Genomic DNA, 27,528 nt, shown 5'->3' with positions numbered 1-27,528 from the left:
CCGGGTTTTCTTTTCTCACCCTTCCTTTATAAAGCCATACTGCTGAACCAGGAAACAATTTCACAGGTCCCCAGGGGATAAGGCCCTCTACCCTAAAACCCTTTGCCTTCAGAGAGATTCTTAGAGATTAGAAAGGTGAAAAAAGGAATATACCTCAGCCACTTAACAGAACAACCAGACTTGAAAGAGTTGCAGGATTTGTTGCATGGAGCAGAACAAGTGGGGAAACATACCTTGCAGTGTGGTTTTGATGCTTTAGGTCACAGGGTCTGTCCTAGATCATGTCAGAAAAAAGCTAAGTTATTAGATGCACCACTACAAAAAGATGTATTGTTTGGTGTTAAAGCTGAGGAGGTACTAAAAAATGGAGGAAAAAAAAATCTATGCAAACAGTTAGATTTCTAGGTGCAGCCTCCACCTTCAGCAGAAACTGGCCTTCAAAAAAATTGGTCCTTTCCAGCCATAGACAGACCCCAAAGGGGGATGGGGTGGGATGTGGACAACCTCAAGGATGATTACAGAGCTAGACAGTGGTCAGATCACCAATGAGGTGGAATTGACCTCTGGTTTAGAAAACTGGTTGCCCATGTTGGTAATGCCCAGGTCTAGGATATTGCAGCCAGAAACTGGTTGGAGTGTTTTAGACCTATCTATTCTAAACATATCTAGAGGTACCAAAATTCAAGATGCTCACATTACAGCAGCTTAGGAGTCTTGGCTGGTAGCTGCATTATCAGACAAGAGTGCAGAAGATACCTCAGATTTCTTGCAGGTTCATGAAATGCCTGGTGCAGGCTCTGGGGTTCATGGCATCTTTCATCCTACTAATACCATTTGCAAGAGGAAACTATAATGGTACCTAAAAACTTCACAGTTTGGAAACAATTATACCACTCATTCTCCTTTCAGTTTACCACAAGCAACTCAAATCATCACCCCAAAAGAGATGCACCTACACATCAACCAAAGGAGAAAAATGCTCTTATGACCTTGACAGACAACACCACAGTCATGTGGTACATAAACAAACAGGGGGGGACAGCCAGACATAGATCTATTCACCCAGAGAAATTACCAGTCTTCTGTTGTCCCAGCACAAGACATGGAGAATACCTTTTACCAACAACTCTACAAGGAGGTACAGGGTGTCATCTTGGAGGCCAGGAGACCTTAAGTTCCTGGAATCAAGCAAAGGGTCAGAATTTTACAGTACCTAACTGAGATAGTTAAACAGTGGCCTCAAAAGGAACCTCAACCGTATTGGAGAGCTGACACTGACACTGCCTCCTTTCCAGCAGAGCTACAATACTTGTCATGGAAAACAGCCTTCCTTCTGGCTTTGGAGCTACAGGCCCTCATGGCTGTGCAACTATCCATCATTATCCATCAGCACAGGGGTTCCTGAACCAACCCTACCTTCATGCCAAGGTAGTATCCAGTATCAGTCTATTCATTTATCTACCTTTTAAACCCACAGAACAAAGGAGGACAAAGTCATTCAAAAATCTGAGCAGCTCTGTGTCGAAAGGCTATTTCAGACAACAGACTATTTCAAAATGGATAGCCCACTGCTATTCATTTCATGGAAAATCAGTGCCTGTATACATCAGATCCCACTCCACCAGGGCTACAGCTACCTCAGTTTCTCAGGGGTCCCTACCAAGGACATTTTGGAAGCAGCTACTTGGAGTTCAATGCACACCACTTTCTCAAACCACTACCACACTTTACTCAAAATCTAAATCTAGCTTTGCCACACAGCAGTCTAGCGCAGGCATAGCCCCTCCTATTCCACTTAGTTACCCAGCCACCCTTACTTAGCTTTGGGATACTACCCAAGTGATGACTTGCAGCTGTATGCACGATGAACATAGTACAGTTTTGTAGATGTTCCCTCCCTCCATCCCCTCTTAGGACAGGGCTTATGACAAATACCTTTAACATGCAACCTATTTGGGGTATTCCTTTATGGTGTATTTGCTTGCAACTACTGTTTTGATTTATCTACTTATATATGTTTGCATGACATCATGTTTTGCCTTTTCTGGTGGCTGGGGCAATGGCTGCCTCTTTTATACCCTGCCACACTGATGTCAGGAAGAAGACCTAGACTTTGGAATTTGGTTGACTGAGGACCTTCCTTGATGGCAGGATAACCCCCAGTGATGACTGCTGCAGCTGTATGCGCACTCGAACATCTACATTTATGGTAGGTACAAAACTGAACTTTGCCCATGTTGGTAATGCCCAGGTCTGGGATATTTTTGCCCCTGGGTGGGGGTTTGGATAAGTTGATCCAAGGGAGTGGAATTTATGAATTCCAGAAAACGTTTAGCAAAAGAGTTGGTACATGAGTAGTTTTCCCAGTTAATGGTGGGGTAGTTGAAATCGCCCATTATTAGGGTATTAGGTTGTACACTAATATTTTCCAGTGTATCAAGAAATGAGGAGTGGGAATCCTGGGGCATGCTGGGGGATCTTTAGCAAGCTACAATTTGGATTGCGGTCTTGCCCAGAGTTAGTTGCACTTGGATAATCTCGGATGCATTATGCTGAACAACTAGCCTGGAGGTGTGGATATCCTTAATGAATATGGACATGCCTCTGCCTTTAGTGTTTTGGTCCAGGTTAGGTGGCCGAAAGATGTGGTATGAATTATAGCCTGGTAATGCAGGGGTACTGTCTGAAGCCTTGAACCAGGTCTATGTCACTGCACAGATGTCGATGTTCTCCATTTTAAGGAGTGCCTCGAGTGAGTGCATTTTGAGGTTTAGACTTCTAGCATTGAATATCATTACCCTCAGATTTTGCTTGCTTGTACCTATTACGGTGGTGAATTTGTCATTTGAATCTTGTCTAAAAAAGGCACTATAGGGATGGCGAGAGCCTTAGCCAGTATCAGGAATCCCAAGGGCGACAGGTGCAGGCCATCTCTGGCAGAGCATCGTGGTCTGTTGATCTTGTCATTCCAGGCAGACAGATACTGGATCACCTTAGAATGACACCAGAAGCTTAGCCAATTGCTGAAGTCAATCATTTTGTCCTTGTACTGTGGTATCATTCTGGGTAATGGCAGGATACTGCTCAGGGCTAGGGTCATACCTGCCTGGGCTGCAAGATCGGACAGCTCCTCCATGTCTCTCTTCCTGTAGTCCAGGGAGGTATGTCTCAGGTCATTCACACCAACATGGACAATCTTTTTCTACACTGATGATTGTCTGAATATGCCATTCACTGCCAGGATGGCCATCAGTTAGCATCTCTTCTGAATTGGTATGCATTGTATGTGGTACAACTGTGTATTTTTTTCTGTATGAGTCAATATCTTGGCCAGTATATTATATCACTTGCTTGGTCTGTGCACTTTACTGTTCCCAGATATAAGTCAAGCATCTTCTAAGGTGTTTGCCTTCTTAGCTGACTGAAAACTATTGTTCTAAAATTATTATTAAATTATTATTTTAGCTTTGAGCATGAAACAGTGGGTGCAAATTTTTTTTCGTTGAAACAGAAAGACTGCATTTCTTTCCTTACTGATGATCTTTTCACTGTAACTTCTTTCAGTAACTATATTTCTGTTAATTTACTTCTGAAAATCCTTTTCTTTTTCATCTGTCTTTGGAAACTGTGGGTCATAGCTTACGTGTCACACATACTGCCATTCCTATTGTTTGACCACCAGGCTGCATTCTTAAATTGGATCATGTGATATCAAAGCATATTCTGAATGAGTGAAATGTTCTGATTGAATGTGCTGCAGTTCAGCAGTTTGTGCTGTCGTTATTGGTTGATTGATGACGTGATGAGTATTTGCATAATGGTGCTTTACTTCATAACTTTTATGTATCTGTGGAAGTGCTACATTGAAACTTACGGACTTTATGCACTCTGACTTTTTGTTTGAAACAAAAGTCAAATTACTGCATGGCTTCTGTGCATTTGTTTTGTAATTTATTGTTGGTTTCTTTATCACAAAACACTTGCTTCAAACTCCATTGGCTTTTGGATTTTGCAGTCTGAACTTTGCCTGAGGTGTGCCATACAACTTCAGTGCCTACCTCCTCGGTTAACTTCTCTTTTCAGCCCCTACCCAAGAACTGCCACCTCTTCCTCTTCTTGGATGTCCTATCCCTCTGTGTTTGCTGTTTATCTGTCTCTATCCATCATTTTTGAGTTGTGCCCTCTCATTACTGTTTAACTCTGCTGTATTAGTCTCCCCCATACCTGAGCCTTCTCTAGACTCCCGATAATGATCGCTGATAATGTTCTGCAGTGGCAACCTTGTGTGTAAGTTAAAAGGCCTCTAGTTTAGTAGTGGATGTCAGGTGTACTGCATGTACACTGTACCAGGACAGATCCTTGTATTCCGGGTCTATATTATGACAGCGAAACGGCATTACAGCAAATGCCATTTCACCGACACATATACACCGAACTCCGAAAAGAGTGAAACCCCAGGTCACCAGTTGTTTTCCCAGGGAAAACAATCGGTAGACCAACAAAACACAACACGCCACATAAAACAATGCAAGGTAGGGGGCTTTACCCCCCTCCCAATGTGAGGGGTTGTGCCCACCACAACCCAACTATATATATCAACTCTGAGATCGCACTACAGTGGGGTAAAGGGCAATATCACACCTCAGGCCAAGTGATTTTTTTCCCTGGGAAAAAGCTGACCTGAGCTTTTCATTCTTTTTGGAGTTTGGTGTATATGTGTTGGCGAAACGGCATTTGCTGTAATGCCATTTCTCTGACATAATATAGACCCTATATTTCATGTCATGCATCATAAACCCCCACTGTGTCTGCTATCTTGCTCAATCTTGCTCATCTTTTTGTATATCTTCTGTTTCTCTCTAGCCCTTTGTTGCTCAGAGCCTTCTCCAGACCAGCTTTGGTATAATATGACCCCATGATGTCAGTGCCTGGAAATGTAAGCTTCAGGTAAACTGTGCCTTTCAGCACTGGTACACAAATCCTATTTTGCTGTACAGTCCAAATTATTGTTTCCCAAGCATGATAACAGTTTATCTGACTTTCCTAATTATCTGTTCATCTGTGTTAATTATTACTGTTGTCTTAGATCCATCTCATTCCATGGATTTCTGTCTAGGTTCTTTGTCTTTCTCATGTCTTAACCCAACAGTTTTTAGATAAGTCTCATCTGTTTTTTTTTTTCCTCTACCCAGTACTTGAAAGAATAACCAACATGTCACCCCATTTGTCCTCCGAAAAAAAGGAAGCAGAAAATATAAACAAATGTCTCACCTGCACCATATTGCCTCATCTTTGACTGTATCTTATCTCAGAACTATTCTCTTAATTTCCACCCTCCTTCTTACATACTTTGTGTAAACACACTTACTGATTACCCAACCTGATCAGCCTTATCTGTAAGGCTATGGAAAGAATCATTATGGAATTAATATGAAAGGATATAGGTAACCTACATACTTTTGATGCAACCCAGTTCGGATTCATTAAGGGCAGGTCCTGCCTACTTAACCTGATCATCTTCATCGAAAAAGTTACTGAAGCAATGGATAAGGGCAAACAGTGCACATCATATATCTAGACCTCGCATACGCCTTTGACATCATCCCACCTTCAAATGTATATTAAACTCTCCTAGCTAAATGTCAGCCCCATGTGTAACTCATTGGATAGCAAACTGGTTCACAAGCAGAACCCAGGAAGTTAAGGTGGGCCCAGTATACCTCTTCCAAAAGACCTGTCATGTGCAGTGTATCACAGGGTTTAGTTCTTGGGCCACTCCTCTTTGGCATTTACTTCTTGGATGATGCTTTGGGTTTGTGGCTTATGAAGTTTGCAGTTGACTATGAACTTGGTGACATTATAAATTCCCTGGAGTATACCAGGATTCTCCAAGATGACCTGCCCCAAATAAATAGGTGATGTCAAAACCATGGTCTAAAACTAAATGTCAGGAAGTATTTAATCGTATCCTTTGGCAAGAGTGATTTCTGTTGTAATTATCATATTGACAGCACACCCATGAAAATTGTTTCTGTAGTTAAGGATCTGAGAACCAGTGTTGACAATGAACTGTCCTTTGATCACTGTGTATCTTCTCTTTTAAGGATGTCCTTTTTCATTGCACAGCTAATATGTAATGGTATTGCTGCCAGATCCAGAGATGTGATTGTTCCACTGTACTCTGCACTTACAAGGCTTATCATCAAGTGTAATGCCCCTTTTGGTATGTATCTATTCAAATGCTTACCACAACTGGAATGGCCACAACACTTTCTCACTAAAAAAAAGGGTCTAAATCATAAAAACTGTATGAACCCGATTAAAGCCCTTGTCTTTCTTCTCTGCATCATGCAGGCTGCTAACAGTCAATCTCTGCTTTGCATTCAGATCTTCAGCAGACCCTGTTCTCTCGGACATGTTACACATTTGCAAGTCCACTGCTGTCATAAACACCCTCACAAGAAATCTCAATCTCTTTCACAAAATAATTAGAACATGTTGGAGGGATAGGTTTGTATCTCAGGGAATAATTTTCTACTCCACATAAAGCAAAGTACATCTCTATTCAAATGTAATTTGGATGAATGGATAGGTAACTGAAATTTCACCCCCAGTTGTGTTGTCCCTTATAGATGGGGAAATATGTAAGTGTCCCATTTTATCCTTGTTCAGCCTTTCTTTTGGTTATTTCTGTGCATGCCATGGGAATGTAAGGGTAGGCCTCTTAAGATTCTCACAGGTCAATAGCCTAGTAATTGCCACTGCACTATTGTAGTAAGCACCTTCCCCATTACTATGTTATTTTAAAAGGAAAACACTAATAGTTGCCTAGGTTTGAGGTTAGAGGTATTTGTGATTTGGTTGCCAAAATTGTGATCATTCAGCTCACTCATCAGTGCTTATGTTTTCATAGATGAATGTGTAAATATCTGTGTTATATACAACTGCTGGTTATAAGCCTCAGTCATGAAGGGGAACTTAAAATCTTTTATATGAGTGTATTTTATTAGGAAGATAAAGAAGAAAGGCACAAAAATGAATAAGGAGAAGAACTTGGCACAAATTTTGAGAATGATGAAGATGTGAAAGTAGATTTGCATAGTCCACACTTAGGTGTGAAAGTCGTCATGGTGGTGTAGTGGTTAGCATTGTCTTCTCACAGCAAGAGGTTCTTTGGTTCATTTCTCAGCTGGACCACCTTCTGTGCAGAGTCTGCATGTCCTCCCTGTGGTCAACTGAACTTTAAAAACATGCAGGTAGGTGCATGAGTGTTTGCGTGCCTTCTGTGAAAGTTGGGTGCCAGGCTAGCAATTCAACACTGTAAAAATCCGCTGCCAATCAATAGAAGACAGGTGATCTGCTGTGGCGACCCCTAACTGGGAAAGCTAAGAGACTACACTTAGGTGTGAAACATGAATGGTGATACAGTATATGTTGACTCTGACACTGTGCATCTATTTTAACACAGGAAATGAGTAAAAAGAGTGCTGTCTCTTACCTAGCCTTGCATACATATTAAAGCAGTTGAGTCTTGAGAATTTGTGTTCTCTCAATGTTAATTATGTTTTTTTTTAAATTTCTGGTACTAGATGTGAACGTTGCTCTTCAGCAGTCTGCACACAAGGTTTTACTAGATGATGATAACATCCTCCCTTTGCTTCATCTAACAATAGATTACCCCGGGAAAGACCATAAAGGTATGGCACCCAATTTGTGTGATAGTTTTTCTACTTCTGGATTAGCTGCGTCTTGCATAAATTTTGCTAGAAACTGTTAAAATGGTAATATAAGACGTTTGCTCATTTTGCTCTCATGGGAATATTTCTGTTGCAGATGCATCTCAGGGACGTGACATGACTCCTCGGGAGGCTCCAGCATCAGGCTGGGCAGCTTTGGGACTTTCCTATAAAGTGCAATGGCCTCTGCATACTTTATTCACACCAGCGGTGCTGGAGAAGTAAGTAACTTTACCCTTTGCCTTTTCGGTAAATGAAACAAATGTACTTACTTTAGTCAGTGCAGCCATTAGAGATGATTGTAAGGTCTTACTGACATGTGAAAGGTGTGAACTGGGGTAGATTAGGGCTGTCAGTATGCATAACATTCAAATCACAATACTGGAGTCGGTCATTTTCCAGCTTATGTCATGCCTTTTTTTTTTGAAGACTTCTGTTTGCCTCCCAACTATTAAGATGAATGTTCATTAGACAACCATAAGTCCTTTCTCAGGGAAGATCACTCTAGCAGTATTCATAATGCACGGGCTGCTGCTAGCCAGTTATGTTAAGTGTGATTCAGCCTGATTTCTCAGCAGTTAACCCAGCCCTGTATGAGACAACACAGGTCTTATTTGAATCTAGGTCCACAAGTCCCTCATAAAACTGATGCTGGCGGGTACTGATTTCTCTTTTTTCTTGTCATTTTAAAGTTGTTAGTCACTTGATTGCATTTTCCATTTGTACAGTTTGTTGGTCAGTCTTGTGTCAGTCTTCAGTATATGTTTTTTATTAATTTTATTTTTTTTTTTATTAATTGTATGCTTTTGTAGAGTTAAGGAGTCATACATATCAAAGAAGTATTTTTAAAATGATTTAATTGTAATGATTTTTCCACAGAAGTCAAATACTAAATCTTAAATATTAGATTTCACCAAATGATTTTCATTTTGAAGTGCTTATTTTGATTTGCACATATTGATAGCTGTTAACACTGTTGAAAGTGCAACAAAGCCACTAAAATTAAGACTGAAAACTTTACAGGCCCTTTTAAATATAAAATACTTATAAGCATGGCTGAATGGAAACTTGAGTCTGGAATGAACAATAAAGCTAAATAGGTCAGAGAATGGACAAATGCAGAATAAAGACTAGTTTGCTGGTTAATAACTAAAACAAATACAAGAGAATCTTAGTGTATTAAAATAAGGAAATGTAGTGGTTGTTATACTTTGTAGTTACCCTTGAAGGCTGCTAAAAGAAAGGAAGCAACCTTTCAAAAATGTAGACCACCTGCTTCAGTTCAAAAGTAAGTAAAAACGTAAATACTGTCACTGATGCATATTTTAGGATAGACAAGTTGTTTAGGGGAACATGCGGATGGACAGATTAAGCCCTACACCCCCTGCTAACAGTTCCAGGCTCACTCTCAGGCTTACTAACCAGAAATGTGAATGTTCCCTCTCTGGTGACATGCCTGTCTGGGGGCCCCAACATCAGAAAATATACAGTAGGGTACTAAGGGACCTCCAGCAGTAGCAGTTTGACTCCAACTGTGAACCCACCAGCTGTTGACCTAGCATGCAGTATGCCATTTTTTCCACTGTGCACCAGCAACACAAAAGCTATACTCCTTTCCAGCATGTCATCCCCATCCATCCATCTTCCCAAAGAGAGGCAAGTATGTCTAGCCCTTTCATTCTTTTCAGTCTCCTTTTCCCTCTCTTCATCAGCTCCTCCACTGCCATGGCTCCTAATTGAACTACAGTCACCTTGGTCATAGGTGGAACTCCTTCCCTGAATGCGCCAGAGCCAACAAGTTTACCAGACTCTTGAACTTCATATGACCACTGAAATTAGACACATTCACCAAAAAGTAATGCATAATTGTCAGGAAACCTCAGCTTGCTATTTTTCTGGCAGTAGTCACTGGTATCTTTGCTAGCTAATTCTTCATCATTGCGTACTGCAGTATCAGAACCATCAAAAGACCAGCAGTCATTGCTGAATTACAAGCTTTGTGCACAGAAGTACTGTTGTGTACTACAACAAGATGCCATAGTATGCCAATGCTCTGCTCGTGCCAATGATGTTCATTCCCCCAACCACTGACCAGTACCTTCCCAGACTGTATGCAGAGCCCCTGTCTTTACATCTGCGCCTGCACTGGCTACACCAAGAAAAGGAAGCATTTCCATTTCCTTTGTCTCCTTTTGAAAAAGGGGATTTTAATTATGCACCAGAGTTTCTTATATTTCAGGATACTGAGAATGGCGACAGTCCTAAGATGCATTATTCAGGGAGACACTGAATTCAGTGATGACGTATTTGTGCGGAAGTGTAAAGTGCCTGTTCTCCATAACTTAGATGTCCTTCAAGGATGCATCTGCAGTCCTTACAAATGGGTTGTCCTGTCGTCAGGCAGCCCTTTGGTCGGCCGGATTCCAAAGTCTGGGTCTGGCCTCGGCTGGTGTCGCACTTCACCCGACGTCATCTCTGCTGGTCTTCGGGTATAAAGGCATCAGCCGACGCCATTTTCCTCAGTCTTTCTTGCAAGCAGAAGCTGTTCGCAAGTGCCGGTCGGTCAGATCCAGAGATTACTACTACCGAATACTCAAGACTTCTAAAAGCTAAGTACCCGTTGGGGACTCTTTCTTGCCTCAGCCGATGTCAGAAAAAGTGAATAACTGTTTAACTTGTGGGAAACAAATACCTCATAAAGATTTCCACTCTTACTGCTTACCTTGTTTAGGCCCAGACCACGATGTAGCAGCCTGTTTAGCCTGTGCTTCCTTCAACCGACGAACGCTTAGGCGTCGGTCGGAGGTGCTGAACAGTTTTTCGGCTCAGATTTTGCGTACATTATGCCGTCGGATCCTCCGACTTCTCAAATTGTTAAGAAACGCAAACAAAAAGACCGACACTCACGGTCTGCGGTTTCGGCCGAAACCACGGTTAAGCAAACCGCGAGTGTCTCTGTTTCAGCCGAAACCAAGCAAACGGGTCAATCTTCAGCCGAATCCATGACTACTACCGAGGCCCCTGCTACCCTAGTTGAATCGGCCTCTGAAATTTTGCCTACTAATGTGGTTTCTCTAGAATTATCGGACACCATCCCTTTGGATGTCTCTATCCCAGCACGTGGTGCTGCTAGGCCTCCTGCAGCCATGTCTATAAAGGCCTTTGCCAGGGCTAAAGCAGCCAAAACTGCTAAGTCTGTGCCTGTTAAGCCCCCCTCTCACAGGCCCAGTTCCAGTTCCCAATTGCTTACTCTGGCAGAGGATCTCATCTCTTTAATAAGGGGATCCCAATCTCACCCAGACAGGGCCTCTCAACCTCCAGAAAGAGACCTAGAGCAGAGCCCCTGAGCCAGTGTCCTCAGATGACTCTTCTGATGATTCAGACAATACAGACCATCCAGAGGCTCCTTTTTCTACTTATGAAGATTCCGATGCTGAAGAATCTATACCTTCTGCCTCTCCACCAGAGGAATTTTCCTTTGGGAAACCTTACATGCCATGAGAGCAATTCCAATGGCAGGGACAAGATTTCTCAGATTCAAGAAAAGGCTTAGGACCTTTCTACACTTACCATAACATAGGCCCTTAGCTATACCTCCAGTTCTTCCTGTTGTGGATGATGCATTCAATGATGCTTGCACTGCTCCTGATACTTTACCTCCAGCCCCTGCCAAGCCCGATAGGTTTTACAGGGTCGGACACTCATCACCACTTATACAAGGCTCCTCCTGCAGATCCTGAGACTATCTCCCAGGGGCCTAAGGCAGTAGCCTCGACCTCAGCGAAAAACCCTCTCCCTTCTGAAAGGGAATCCAGGTCCTTAGAGAGATGGGGTAAAAAGTATACACCTCTGCTACTCTCTCAGCTAGAGCTTTGAACTGTCAGTTTCATATGATCCAATACCAAGAGTTTATGCTTGATCAGTTAACTAAGAAACTGTCCTCTGATGATTCCTTAGATAAGAAATATGTTTTAGAAATGGTGAATAACATTCAGCAGGTTAGTAACCATTCTTTAAAATGTGGCTATGATGCACTGGAGGCTTCATTTAGATCAGCCATGACTGGCACAGTTATAAGAAGGCATGCATGGTTGAAAGAGCAGGTCTTGCCGGATCATGTTAAAACAAAGCTATTAGACTGACCTTATCCATAGGAGCATCTATTTGGTCCTCCTGCCCAACAAGTAATGAAGAAAATGGAAGAGAAGGCAAAATCTGTACAAACAGTTAAAGATTTCTTACAGGTTCAGCCCCCAAGGTTTAGCAGGAACTGGCCTTCCAAAAATTGGTCCTTTCCAGACTCCTCTAAATCTCAGAGAGGCAGAAATAGACGTTCCAGAGGCAGAAATCAATCCAGAGGAGGTGCCTACAGAGGACGTCAGTGGCAAGGCAATAACCAACGAGGCACAGACACAACCACTACCACTGCAACAGGACAATCACAGTGACTTGGTTCTGACACCGCCTACCAGGGAACAAATAGCAGCACCTTTAGGCGGAAAGTTAGCCTTATTTTCAAAAAACTGGCACTATATCACAAGAGACAAGTGGATTTTGCAAACTATAGACCAAGGCTACAGGTTTCATTTCCACACCTTACCAGTAAAAATGGAATGCCAAACCTACCACCAAATCAAAAGACAGAAGCCCTAAAACAAATAGCTCAATTAACAAAGATGAGAGCTGTGGAAAGGTACCACCTACAGAACAGGGCAAAGGATTTTACTCCAGACTTTTCCTAGTACCAAGAAAAGAGAAAATTGGCGACCTATTCTCGACCTGTCCGCTTTAAACACATTCATCATTGTTCCAAAATTCAAAATGCTGACCCTACAGCAACTTCTTCCCATGCTGGGCAAGGAGTGTTGGCTGGTAACTCTAGATCTCAAGGAGGCATACCTGCACGTCCCCATACGACCAAATTGCAGAAGATACCTCAGATTTCTTGCAGGATCAGAGCATTATCAATTCTCAGCATTGCCCTTTGGCTTATCTACTGCGCCCAGAGTGTTCACGAAATGCCTGGCATCAGTAATCGCTCATTGCAGGCTACAGGGAATCCAAATTTACCCATACCTGGACGACTGCCTGATACAAGCGGACAACAAAAGCAAGCTGACACAAGACTTACAAAGAGTCATTTGCTTACTACAAGCCCTGGGATACACAGTCAATTTAAAAAGTCAAGACTGATACCATCCCAAACAAGAACATTCTTGGGTGCAGAATTGGACACAGTAAAACAGATGGCATTCCTAACTGCAGAAAAACAAGAACAACTTCCTCTTTACTTCTTGGCATTAACAAAGCAGAACAAACTAACAGCAAGGAAAGTACTGCAGGCCTTGGGCTTCATGGCATCCTGCATAATCCTGGTCCCCATGCCAGACTGCATATGAGAAAGCTACAGTGGTACCTAAAGAATTTATGGTCTCAACACAGGCACAGCTTAGAAACCGAAATACCACTAATCCCATGCCTGAAACAAGAATTCCTATGGTGGGCTCAAGCATGCCAGGCAAACCCAGGTTTGTCCTTCCACAACATTCAAGCAAGCCAAACCATCACAACGGACGCCTCAGACCTAGGTTGGGGGCCCACATGTTGGACAAATGCATTCAAGGCTTATGGACTCCAGACCACCTGCACCTGCACATAAATCAAAAAGAAATGCTGGCAGTAAAACTAGCAATCCAGAATTTCAGACCATTCCTCAAAGAAGGCCAATTGATGATAAGGACAGACAACACCACAGTCATGTGGTACATCAACAAACAGGGAGGCACTCATTCATACCCCTATGTCGAATGACTCTGGACCTATGGAATATGGCTCTGAGCTACAACACTCAGTTACAGGCAATATTTGTACGGCGAAAAGAAAACATACTAGCAGACATGTTAAGCAGAACTACCTCCGATGCTCCCGGATGGATGCTACACCGGACATCTTCAAGGCCATCACAAAGAAATGGGAATGCCACAAATAGACCTATTCGCATCCCCACTCAATCACCAGCTCAAGAAATTCTGCACAAGGACATACCACCCACTTGCTTGGAAGGTGGACTCTCTATCCTTCAGTTGGAAAGGCCTGACAGCATATGCATTTCCACCTCTTCCTTTGATGCACAAGGTACTACTGAAAATCAAAGAGGACCGTCCAAGGATAATTCTGATACCTCCAAATGGCCCAAGACAACATTGGTATCCGGTGCTGGGGAGCTTGTCTCGGAACGTGGACACTACCCTGATTCCTTTGATGTTAACTCAGAGCGACTACAACATCCTGCATCCAAACCTGAAAACTCTGCAACTGACTGCCTGGAACATTACATAGGAGCATCTAACCCAGATTTATCCCAAAGGGTTAAAGACATTATCCTTGAGGCCCGCAGACCTTCAACAAGAAGGAACTATGCAGGAAAATGGAAAAGGTTTGTCATTTGGAGTACTGAAAAAGGGAAAGATGTGTCAAAGATAGATATTGCCAACATCCTGGAGTATTTGGCAGAGCTTCTCCATACAGGCCTGTCCTATTCCTCCATCAAGATACAGGCATCAGCTATTTCTGCAGAATACAGCTTGATCCCCTGTCTTCTCACATCCTCTACTCAGGCAGTTCCTCAGAGGAATCAAGAATGTAAAACCTCCTAGGAAACCACCATTACCAGCATGGGACTTGAACTTTGTGCTAGAAAAATTGACACTCCCTCCATTCGAACCAGCAGCAACAGCAGATCTTCAACACCTATCCTGGAAAACTGCGTTCCTACTGGCAATTACTTCAGCAAGAAGGGTTTCGAACTACAGGCCTTAATGGCAGTACAACCCTTCCTAATCTTCCATCAAGATAGAGTGTCCATGAGAACTAATCCTACATTTATGCCTAAGGTGGTATCCAGAGTGTCTCTAAACCAGGCAATCCACCTACCTACCTTCTTCCCCAATCCACAGAACAGGGGAAAGACTGCTGCATACCTTGGATGTACATAGACAGTTGCGCTACTACCTGGACAGAACCAAGGGCAATAGAAAAACTGACCAGCTTCTAGTAGCTTATGCAACAGGAAGGGAAGGAAAAGCAATTTCAAACAGACAATCTCCAAGTGGATAGGAAATTGCATAAGATTCTGTTACTCCTACCATGGAAAGCAAATTCCACAGAACATAAGGCCTCATTCTACAAGGGCTACAGCCACTACCACAGCTTTCTTACGAGGAGTGGCTACCAAGGACATTATTGAGGCTGCTACTTGGACCTCCGTGCATACATTTGCCAAGCATTATAACTTACCTCTATACTCTAGATCCCGAGCAGGGTTTGCCACTGCTGTTTTGCAAGGGATCCTAACTACACCATAATTCTTCTTCCTCCTCCCCTAGTTTGGCTATGGTATTCTACCCATTTGTAAGGACTGCAGATGCATCCTTGAAGGACATAGTACAGATGTCCTTCATGGATGCATCTGCAGTCATAACAACTGGTTGTCCTGTCGTCAGGCAGCCCTTCAGTCGGCCGGATTCCAAAGTCCGGGTCCGGCTTCGGCTGATGTCGCACTTCACCCGACGTCATCTCTGTTGGTCTCTGGGTATAAAAGCATCAGCCGGCGCCATTTTCCCGTCTTTCTTGCGCGTGGCGGAAGCAGAAGCTGTTCGCAAGTGCGGTCAGTCGGATTCAGAGATTACTTCTACGAATACTACTTTGAAGACTTCTAAAGCTAAGTACCCGTTGGGGACTCTTTCTTGCCTCAGCCGATGTCAGAAAAAGTTAATAATTGTTTAACCTGTGGGAAACAAATACCTCATAAAGATTTCCACTCTTATTGTCTGCCTTGTTTAGGCCCAGCCCACGGCGTAGCAGCCTGTTGGCCTGTGCTGCTTCAACCGGCGAACACTTAGGCGTCGGTCGGAGTTTGCTGAACAGTTTTCGGTTCTGATTTTGCACATTATGCCGTCGGATCCTCCGACTACCCAATCTGCCAAAAGCAAAGATAAAGACCGACACTTTCGCGGTCCGCGGTTTCGGCGAAACCGCGGTTAATAACGCGAGTGTCTCGGTTTCGGCCGAAACCGAGAAAACTGTTCAAAGTTCAGCTGAATCTATCTCTACAACTGAGACCCCTGCTACCACTCTTGAAACGGCCTCAGAAATTTTATCCACTACGGTGGTTGCCACTGACTTATCAGACTCCATTCCCTTGGATGTCTCTACCCCAGCACGTGGTGCTGCTAGGCCTCCAGCAACCATGTCTATTAAGGCCTTCGCCAGGGCTAAAGCAGCAAAGACTACTAAAACAGTGCCTGTTAAACCCCCTACAACCAGGCCCTCCTCTAGTCCTCAAATGCTTACTCTGGCAGAAGATTTAATTTCATTAATTAGAGGATCTCAATCTCACCCAGACAGGGCCTCTCAGCCCCCAGAGAAGAGACCTAGGGCAGAGCCCCCTGAGCCAGTGTCCTCTGATGAGTCTGCCGATGAATCAGACATAACTGATCAGCCAGAGGCTCCTTTCTCCAATTTTGAAGACTCTGATGCTGAAGAATCCATTCCAGCTGCTTCCCCACCAGAAGAATACTCCTTTGGGGAAACCTTACATGCCATGCGAGAGCAGTTCCAATGGCAGCAGCAGGATTTTTCAGACTCCAGAAAAAGACTTAGGACCTTTCTGCACCTTCCACAGCACAGGCCCTTAGCTATACCTCCTGTTCTCTCTGTGGTGGATGATGCTTTCAATGATGTCTGCTCCGCACCAGATTCTTTACCTCCAGCCCCTGCCAAACCAGACAGATTTTACAGGGTGCCAGACACTCATCACCACCTTTACAAGGCCCCACTTGCAGACCCGTAAACTATATCCCAGGGTCCCAAGGCAGTAGCAGACCATAGCAAAACCCTATTCCTTCAGAAAGGGAAGCAAGGTCATTAGACAGATGGGGCAAAAAGGTCTACACTTCAGCTACTCTCTCAGCTAGAGCTTTAAATTGTCAGTTTCACATGATACAATACCAAGAGTTTATGCTTGATCAGTTAAGTAAAAACTAACCACTGATGAATCTCTTGATAAGAAATATGTATTAGAAATGGTAAATAACATACAACAGGTTAGTAACCATTCCTTAAAATGTGGCTATGATGCACTGGAGGCTTCATTTAGATCAGCCATGACTGGCACAGTGATAAGAAGGCATGCATGGCTAAAGGAGCAAGCTCTACCGGATCATGTAAAAGCTAAGTTGCTAGATGCTCCTATGGATAAGACAAGTTTGTTTGGTACACCTGCCCAGCAGGTTATGAAGAAAATGGAAGAAAAGGCAAAATCTGTTCAAACCGTTAAAGATTTCTTGCAGGTTCAACCCCCAAGGTTTAGCAGGAACTGGCCTGCCAAAAATTGGTCCTTTCCTGACTCCACAAGACCTCAAAGGGGCAGGAATAGACGTTCCAGAGGCAGAAACCAATCCAGGGGAGGTGCCTACAGAGGACGACAGTGGCAAGGTAACAACAGAGGCACAGACACAACCTCTGCCACGACATCAACTCAACCACAGTGACTTAACCCTAAATCCGCCTACCAGGGAACAAATAGCAGCTCCTCTAGGCGGAAAATTAACCTTATTTTCAAAGAACTGGCACTATATAACAAAAGACAAGTGGATTTTACAAACCATAGATCAAGGTTACGGTTCCACTTCCACACTTTACCAGTCAAAGAGGAATGCCAAATCTACCGCCAAATCAAAAACAGAGGCTCTACAACAGATAATGCAGTTAGCAAACATGAGAGCTGTGGAAAGAGTGCCAACAGCAGAGCAAGGAAAGGGGTTCTACTCCAGACTATTCCTAGTTCCAAGAAAGGAAAAAAGTTGAAGACCAATTCTCGACCTGTCCGCCTTAAATACATACATCATTGTCCCAAAATTCAAAATGCTGACCCTACAGCAACTTCTTCCCATGCTGGGCAAGGAGTGTTGGCTGGTAACTCTAGATCTCAAGGAGGCATACCTGCACGTCCCCATTCGACCAATCTGCAGAAGATACCTCAGATTTCTTGCAGGATCAGAGCACTATCAATTCTCAGCATTGCCCTTTGGCTTATCTACTGCGCCCAGAGTATTCACAAAATGCCTGGCATCAGTAATCGCCCATTGCAGACTACAGAATTCAAATTTACCCCTACCTCGGCGACTGCCTGCTACAAGGGGACAACAAAAGCAAGCTGACAACAGATTTACAAAGGGTCATTTACTTGCTGCAAGCACTGGGATACACAGTCAATCTACAAAAGTCAAGGCTGATACCATCCCAAACAAGGACATTCTTGGTGGAATTGGACACAGTAAAATAGATGGCATTCCTAACAAAGGAAAAACAAAAAGAACTCCCTCTTTACTTCTTGGCACTAACAAAACTGAACAAGTTAACAGCAAGAAAAGTATTGCAGGCCTTGGGCTTCATGGCATCATGCATAATCTTGGTTCCACTTGCCAGACTACATATGAGAAAACTACAGTGGTACCTAAAGAATTTATGGTCTCAACACAGACACAGCCTAGAAACAGAAATCCCACTAATTCCATGCTTAAAACAGGAGTTCCTATGGTGGGCTCAGGCATGCCAGTCAAACCCAGGGCTACCCTTTCGCAGATGTCAAGCAAGCCAGTCCATCACAACAGACGCTTCAGACCTAGGATGGGGGGCCCACATGCTGGACAAATGCGTGCAAGGATTGTGGACACAGGATCAACTTCACCTGCACATCAACCTAAAAGAAATGCTGGCAGTAAAACTGGCAATCCAAAAATTCAGACCATTTCTCAAAGAGGGCCAGTTGATGATAAGGACAGACAACACCACAGTCATGTGGTACATCAACAAACAGGGAGGCACTCATTCATACGGCCTATGCAGAATGACTTTGGAGCTGTGGACCCTGGCACTCAGCTACAACATCCAGTTACAGGCAATATTTGTACCGGGAAAAGAGAATACTCTAGCAGACATATTAAGCAGAACCACATCGGATGCCCACGAATGGAAGCTGCACCCGGACATCTTCAAGACCATCTCAAAGAAATGGGGAATGCCTCAGATAGATCTATTTGCATCACCTACCAATCACCAGCTCAAAAATTCTGCACAAGGACATTCCACCCACTAGCATGGAAAGTGGATTCTCTCCTTCAGCTGGAAAGGCCTAACAGCATATGCATTCCCACCTCTTCCCTTGATACACAAGGTATTACTAAAAATCAAGGAAGAACGTCCAAGGATAATCCTGATAGCTCCAAACTGGCCAAGACAACACTGGTACCCACTGCTGAGGAGCTTGTCTCGAACAATATGTGGCCAATACCCTGATGCCTTTGATGTTAACTCAGAACAACTACAGCATCATACATCCAAACCTAAAAACATTGCAACTGACTGCATGGAACATCACATAGCAGCAGCTAATCCAGAACTTTCCCAAAGAGTTAGCGACATTATTCTTGAAGCACAGACCTTCAACAAGAAGAAACTATGCTGGAAAATGGAAAAGGTTTGTCATTTGGAGTACTGAAAGAGGAAAAGATGTGTCAAACATAGATATGCCTAACATTCTGGAGTACCTAGCCGAACTTCTTCATTCAGGCTTGTCCTACTCCTCCATCAAGATACATGCATCAGCTATTTCAGCAGAATACAGCTTTGATCCACCTGTTTTTCTCACCCTTTGCTCAGGCAGTTCCTCAGAGGAATCAAGAATGTAAAACCTCCAAGGAAACCACCATTACCAGCTTGGGACTTAAACTTTGTGCTAGAAAAATTGACACTATCACCCTTTGAACCAGCAGCAACAGCAGACCTACAACACCTGTCATGGAAAACTGCTTTCCTACTGGCAATTACTTCAGCAAGGAGGGTTTCAGAACTACAGGCTTTAATGGCAGTGCAACCCTTCCTAATCTTCCACCAAGATAGAGTGTCCATGAGGACTAATCCTACATTTATGCCTAAGGTGGTATCCAGAGTGTCTTTAAACCAGGCAATCCACCTTCCTACCTTCTTTCCCAACCCACAAAACAGAGGGAAAGAATATTGCATACCTTGGATGTACATAGACAGCTACGCTACTACTTGGACAGAACAAAAAGTAGCAGAAAGACTGACCAACTTTTGTAGCCTATGCAACAGGAAGGGAAGGAAAAGCTATTTCCAAACAGACAATCTCCAAATGGATAGGAAATTGCATACGATTCTGTTACTCCTTCCATGGAAAACCAATTCCACAGAACATAAGACCTCATTCTACAAGGGCGACAGCCACTACCACAACCTTCTCGGGAGTGGCAACTAAAGACATTATTGAGGCGGCTACTTGGACCTCCGTGCATACATTTGCCAAGCATTACAATTTGCCTCTATATTCCAGATCCCGAGCAGGGTTTGCCACTGCTGTACTGCAAGGGATCCTAAACACACCATAATCTAGTTTTATCCTCCTCCCTTGTTGGCTATGGTATTCTACCCAGTTGTTATGACTGCAGATGCATCCATGAAGGACATAGTACAGTTTTGTACCTACCATAAATGTAGATGTCGAACTGGATAGCATCTGCAGTCAGTTACCCTCCCTCCTTCCCCTCTGTGGTACTCCAAGGGTGTATACCCTCCTAATAGCTAGCTGGTGGGAGTCTTGTATGTATTTGTTTGTATATATGTGCATACATGCTTATTTTGTGTTTACCTCTATCTTTTTGGAAACATTGGCATCTATCTAAATTTTAGCCTTCAAGAGGGCTACTGGCATCTGGGGCAAGAAACACTGAGGAAAATGGCGTCGGCTGATGCTTTTATACCCGAAGACCAACAGAGATGACGTCGGGTGAAGTGCGACATCAGCGAAGCGGACCGGACTTTGGAATCCGGCCGACTGAAGGGCTGCCTGGCGACAGGACAACCCAGTTGTTATGACTGCAGATGCTATCCAGTTCGGACATCTACATTTATGGTAGGTACAAAACTGTACTTTTGTACCTACCATCTGCAGTCAGGATTACCCTCCTCCTTCCCTCTGTGGTACTCCTAGGGTATTTACCCACCTAATAGCTAGCTGGGGGGGATCTCTTATGGTGTATTTGTTTGTATATATGTACATACATGCTTATTTTTTGTGTTTGCCTTCTACTTTTTTGGAAACATTGACATTTATCCAAAAATTTAGCTTACCAAGAGGGCAACTAGCATCTGGGGCAAGAAACACTGAGGAAAATGGCGTCGGCTGATGCCTTTATACCCGAAGACCAGCAGAGATGACGTCGGGTGAAGTGCGACACCAGCCGAGGCCAGACCCAGACTTTGGAATCCGGCCGACCGAAGGGCTGCCTGACGACAGGACAACCCATTTGTAAGGACTGCAGATGCTATCCTGTTCGGACATCTACATTTATGGTAGGTACAAAACTGTACTATATCTCTGTTTGATAAGAAAAGAGATACTGACCCGGGCCATTTCTCCAATCAGGAAGTTTTTCCACAGTGTGACATATGCAATTACTAAGGGTCTAGACATGCAGCTGCCAGCTCCTAGGATGCTAGACTGAGCTGAAAGTGCATTCAAGAACAAAGCACTCATCCAGAATAATTTCAAAAGAAGGCCGTTTCTCTGGCTTTTGTTCAAGGAGGCAAGAAATCCAAGGCATTGAACAGTTTTGGAAAGATTTTATACCTCATTGAGCTCCTCATGAGATCAAATGTTATTGCTTTTGCTTCAGAAGACAGTCCAGTTTATTTACTTGCTATTTTATAACTAGGTTAGTCCTGTTAGTCGCCCTAGGTGATATTCATACTTAGTGAGAGATATTTGGCAAAGACACTAGGGAACTTCGCCTACACCAGGTTTAGGAGTGTTTGTTTGAATGCTGACAGTTGTACAGTTAGCATATCTCTAAGAAGGTACATATGAACATAGAAGGACAATTGCAGGGCACTGTGGTCACCATTGACTTAGGAGGGTTATGACTGTGAGTGGAGGTTTTGAAGCAGATGATGTGTGAGTCAGACTGTAGTCCGATATCTGACAGCCCTTCATGGGATGCGATTGTTGAGAGTGTGCCTGGGTTTTTGGAGAAGGATACACTGGTGTCAGCAGAATAAGCGCAAATAAGGAATGTTTTTCTTATTTTTCCTGAGAGTTAAGGAGCAGCATCAAGAAGTGAAGTCAGAGTTAGAGGCATTCCTTTTCCAGGCTGCAGAAGTAACATTGGAACAGTGGCCATGGGATGTGTGTGTGTGTATGTGTCGACGAGACTGCTTCTGGAGGAATAAAGCAGTTGTTTTGCCAAAAGGGAATGTGTTGAGCATATACACAAGTGCCACTTTCTCTAAGGAGTAGAGTAGTTGCTGTATCAAAAAGATGCATATTGCTGTTAAGGTATAAGAACATAAGCATTGCCACCCTTGTAACTGTCACATTGACAAAACTCATCCTGAAAGTTGATCCCATAATTAAGGATCTGGGAACCTATGTCTACAATGACCTGTCCCTTGATCTCCACATATCCGCTATTGTAAGGAAGTCCCTTTACATTGCACAGCTTATATGTAAAGGTATGACATCAAGGTCCAGGGATGTAATTACTCCATTGTATTTTGCTGTCATCAGGCCAGTCATTGAATAGAATGACCCTTTTGCCATGAACCTGCCCAAACACTTGGACAACTGGAATAACCACAGTGCTTTCTCACTAACAATTCAAGGGCCTAAATCATAAAAACTATGCAGATCATTTGAAAGCATTGTCCCTTTTCTCAGTATCATGTAGGCTACTAAGAAATGACCTCTGCATTGTGTATTGAGCCTTAGCAGACCCTTTGCCGACAGACCTATTACACATTCACAAGCCCAATGATAGTGCAGGCACCCATTTGTGGGATCTCGGTCTCTCTTGCAAAATAAACAGGACATGATGGAGGAATATATATATATATATATATATATATATATATATATATATATATATGTGTGAGTGTGTGTGTGTATATGTATATGTCTGATAGAATACCGCTCCCCTGGAACGATCTACCACACTGTATAATACAAAGTACTTCTCTTATATGCAAATAAAATTTGGATGACTGGATGGGAAACCATAAATTCACTGCTAGCTTAGCATTAATGCCCCATATGGGAATGGGCAACATGTAAATGTCCCAGCATATCCTTGTGCATCCCACCTTTGGGTTATTCATAAACAAAGTAAAAGGACAAAAATAAAACTACCATAGTAATCTGAGGCTAAACCTTCTGTAAGATTGTGTTGAAGCCACTGGAAGTAACTGCTGAGCAGCTTCATGCTGTTACACAGGACTCTGATAATTGCTATGCCTGTGGCACCTCACTTTACTTGATCTCTGGTGTATGCAGTGGATGCCTTAGTTGGACAATAGGCATAGCCATATGCCTGAAGTGTAGGGCATGCTTGAGGACTTACCCTAGGGATTATCTGCACAGCTTACTGAATGTAGTTCAACAGGGAGTGAGTATTTTAGGAAAGGATTGCAATCTTTACTTCATAACTTTCTGGGATGGGGCCTGCTTTTTCGGGATCCCCTCCTCACCATCTGGATTCTCACTGTTCTAGAAAAAGAAATGTGCTGCAGTCATTCTAAACACAGGGTTTGGGAGATCTATAACTTTCCCAGTTCTTCAGCCATCTAGGCTTTCCTAGTGAGTCACGGGCATTTATCCCTCTGTGATCTGCCTTTGCAGGATCATGAAGAGGATGGGAAGACGGATCTTCATTTAGTCCTATTGAGAAGCTAGTTTTGAGTGTTTGACAGTAGTGGACTTTAATCTGTTCTTCATTTTCTTTTCTGTTTTTCCCCCATCACCCCTTCTCAGGTTCTCTATAGTAAACCTAAAGTGCAGGCCCAGATTCTTTATTGCTTACTGGGGTAGAGGCTGCATCTTCTCCTTGAAGAAGGGAGTCTAACCAACTCTCTTTTTCTTAGGGCTAGGAAGACTTTACTGCCTGTTCTGATTGAGCACTTCCTCCTTCACTTTCTGGAGGTATGTGGCATTTTCTGCTGATCCTGCCTCCCCACAAGACAGTGAGAGCTACCCGGATGCTGGTCTTGATTATTGCTGCTCAGGGGAATCTCATTGGATATCCATTCATGACTCCCTAGTCAAGACTCCATTAATTGGGAAGGCATTTTAGGGTCATCACTCCCCAGAGCACTTAACAATGTTAAGTTGTCAATCTCGCCTTCATTCTTGCTGGATGGGTTTGGAGCCGAACCTCGGCTCTGACTCGGCCTATTACTAAAGCTCGAGAGCTATTTTTTACCAGCTCGAGGCTATCCTATGTCCCATAATGCTAGGCGTGATATACCCAGATGTCGTTTGCTGCTTCAGCTATGAGGTTGCGTCTTTTTGCCGGCTCAGGTTGTATTAATATTTTTCTTGGTTTTTAGTCAGCCTTTTGGGGTTAAAATATCAGCGATTGTGTTTTTTAGTTACTACCTTTAGTCCCTGTTTAGGATTCCCTCTTAGGTAGTTTTTGATGCTGTTTTTTCCCCTCACCTAATAGTTAGGCCCTTGGCCAATCCCCTTCCATTCTTATTTGTGTGTGTTTGTGCCTTCTTAGATTGTATTTAAAAGTGTGGGGTTTTTTTTATATTTTTTCCTAGTCTGTTAACTTTTTTGTGTGTGTGTATGTGTGTTTGACTGATTGTGACTAGACAGTCATCCCTTTTTCAGGATGTCTAAAGACACTAAGGTCTCGGGCCTCAAGAAGTGTGACTCGTACTATCAGAAGATGTCTCTGACAGACGGTCACACTTCTTGTGTATATTGCTTGGGCCCTCTGCACCTGCAGGACTCTTGTTCTGTCTGCCATGTGTTCAGTCCAAGAGTCCTGCAGGAACACAGGAATAAACTTATTTTGAGAGGCTTGTTAAAGCCTGAAGGTTCCCTGGCTAAGCCTTCGTCGGGTAAACCTTCTAAGCCCGCCAAACCGTCGGCTCCATGTTCGGAGCCGTCGCCGAGCGGTGCTACTACTACCACTGCATCAGTTCCGGCCGGAACCGATGATTCTAGGCCTCAGTCGGCTCCGACTCTGCTGTCGGAGCCGTCTTCGAGCAAGAAGCGTTCCAGGTCTCGGTCCCTGGAATCAGTCCACTTGGCTCCGAAGTCTCCCTTGTTATCGGAGCGGAGTCACAGGTCCCATTCCTCTCGGTCTTCCAGGCTGCCCGGACCATGACCTCGAGAGGGTGGTTAGCAGACTACTTAAATCGCAGGCACTGGCCCGAATGTTGCATAGCCCTCCTCATCAGGCAGTGGCTTTAACTACTCCCTCTTCGATTCCTCCTCCGACTCTTCCTGTGAGTTCGGAGCCAGAGATCGTAGGGGTCGGGACCGTCGGAACATCGGAGCCGATACTACCCCTTTCGGCTCCCTCGTCAGCTCTGATCTCTTCCTTGGTTCCATCCTTGGAGGGATCTGGGCGCCGGGACTCTCTCGTCGGCTCCGAGGGGGGTGAGTGGCATTGGACCCTTGTCCGACCCCGTTCTCCCTCTCGGAGCTTCGGCGCAGGTGAGTTCGGCCCCGACATCGGCCTTGGAGCCGTCCCTCTCGGTGCCGGGAGGAGTCCTTGTCTCTTCGGAGCGGGGACCCCCTTCCCTGCCTGATAGGGGCGCCTTTGAGGTCATGAGGAGTGTGCTGGCCCCTGTGCCTGCTCCACGGTCGGCTCCTTCGGCTCCTTCCTCTATGGTGCCTGCTTTAGTCTCTACCTGCTCTCTCGATCCCGAGCATGGAGAACCGACGCTACAGGTAGCCCCATTGGGCATATCCTCCTCTTCTGAGGCCTCCCCTGATCCTTCAGGAGAGCCCCTCGAAAGAGAAAATGCAAGAGGAAGCATATAGACTCCCCTGAGTCAGTCACATCGGACACTGACTTGGATGACTCAGAAGGGTCTCCAAGGTCCCCCTCTGCGGATGTCTCATTTTCTGACATCCTGGAGATTCTTAAGCAGAGGGGAAACTGGTCTGCCCTTAACCCTTCTGAGGACGAGTCTGTGTACCTGGATGCGTTCGGTTCTCGCCCTTCCACCTCCTGGGTGTCTCCGCCTTTTGACCCGCTCATGGATGTGGTGGCTCGAAAGGCGTGGTCGGCTCCGGATACTATGGAACCAGCTCCCCGGAGGCCTACAAAATTTATTACAGCCCCTTCTGACAAGCAGTTTCTAACTAAGGGTGTCCCTGTTGATGCCATGGTGGTGGCGGCAGCCACTAAAAAGGAGTTGGCTGACCCTTCAGTACCTGTCCATCCTCCTAATAAGGAATCTAGGACTATGGACAGGTATGGCAAGCAGATGTTTTCCACAGCGACCTTTGCTATGCGTTCGCTGAATTATTTGTGCCATTTCACCCGTCTCCATAGAGAACTTCTCAAGGAACTGGGTGATACCTTACAGGACCCATCAGCTGCGGGGTCTCAGGAAAAGATCAACTCCCAGCTGGGGACTGTAAACTCCTCCATGCGGCTCATTTCCTATGCAGCCGATGAAGCGAGTAGGGCTGCAGGCACGGGCGTCGCTCTAAGGAGACACGCCTGGATGCGGCTTTGCAACTTTGCTGACCCCTTCTAAGCGTCCTTCACTAACACCCCCTTTGATGGTTCTGCCTTGTTTGGACCTCAAGTGAAGGATACATTGACCAGGTGTGAGCAGGAAGGCAAGACTCTCTCTGCCGTAGGAGTCTGTTTTTCTACTCCTCCTAGACCATACCCTAAGGGTCAGAAAGGTGGGAAAATGTGGTTCCGCAAACCTCAGGGAGTACTGCCTGATGCACGTGGTGAGCTTCCTTCTAGAGGCAGAGGAGGGAACAGTAATAGACGCCGCCCGAGGGGCAGGGGGGGTCCGCAGAATCAGGGTAGCAGAGAATTCTTCTCTGACAAACCCTTCCAGTACCCCTGAGGAGCTGCCCGACTGTCCACCTTCGGAGGCAGTCGGGGGAAGACTATCACTGTACCCAGAAGCCTGGCATTCCCTCACGCAAGACATTTGGGTACGGTCGATCATATCCGAGGGTTACAAAATTCCCTTTATTCATACCCCACAACCGCCAAAAGGGCCCCTTCCAGACGTTCCACCCAGTCTGAGGGATCAAGCAGCACTAGAAATTTCAAAGCTGCTACAAAAAAGAGCCATCCAGCCAGTCCCAGAAGACCAGCAAGGATCCGGAGTCTACTCCAGGTTCTTTTTGGTACCAAAAAAGACAGGGGACTGGAGACCTATTTTGGATCTCAGCAGACTGAACAAATCTGTTCAAAGAACGAAATTCTGGATGGTCACGCTTCAGTCCATTCTACCCTTCCTGGGTCAGGACAATTGGATGTGCTCTATAGACCTTCAGGATGCATACTATCATATCAAAATGAACAGGCGCTCCAGGAGGTTTCTCCGCTTATGGCTGGGAGCCAGTCACTACCAATTCAGTGCCCTGCCCTTTGGGGCCTCACCACAGCCCCCAGGGTGTTTACCAAATGCATGGCAGTGGTTGCGGCTCACCTGAGACTAAAAGGATTCTAGGTGTTTCCATACTTAGATGACTGGCTCCTTACTGCCACCACCAAGCGTCAGCTACTTCATTCCAGAGATTATACCCTCCAAATTTGCAATGAGCTAGGTATCTCTATAAATTCCGAAAAGTCTGCCTTGTCAATCTATTACCTTCATAGGCGCCGTTTTAAACACTGTGGAACTGTCAGCAAAACTGCCTGTACAAAGGATCTCAGACATTCGAGGT

General features: G+C 44.5%; 1 protein-coding gene across 2 annotated transcripts in view; it reads left to right on the top strand.

Annotated features, from left to right (window-relative positions):
* The window catches only part of TUBGCP4 (tubulin gamma complex associated protein 4), a 944,163-nt gene that overhangs the window by 654,322 nt on the left and 262,313 nt on the right, over positions 1-27,528 (top strand). For both annotated transcript variants that reach the window (XM_044077538.1, XM_044077537.1), the window contains exons 12-13: positions 7,590-7,697; positions 7,834-7,957. In XM_044077538.1, coding sequence (XP_043933473.1) covers positions 7,590-7,697; positions 7,834-7,957 — 232 coding nt within the window. The remainder of the gene's footprint in view (positions 1-7,589; positions 7,698-7,833; positions 7,958-27,528) is intronic.

This window comes from Protopterus annectens, chromosome 7.part0 (assembly GCF_019279795.1).
Source record: "Protopterus annectens isolate FY-2018-M chromosome 7.part0, PAN1.0, whole genome shotgun sequence".
Classification (NCBI taxonomy): Eukaryota; Metazoa; Chordata; order Ceratodontiformes; family Protopteridae; genus Protopterus; species Protopterus annectens.
Note: the sequence above shows the minus strand (reverse complement) of the source record. Positions and strands in the feature narration are given on the sequence as shown.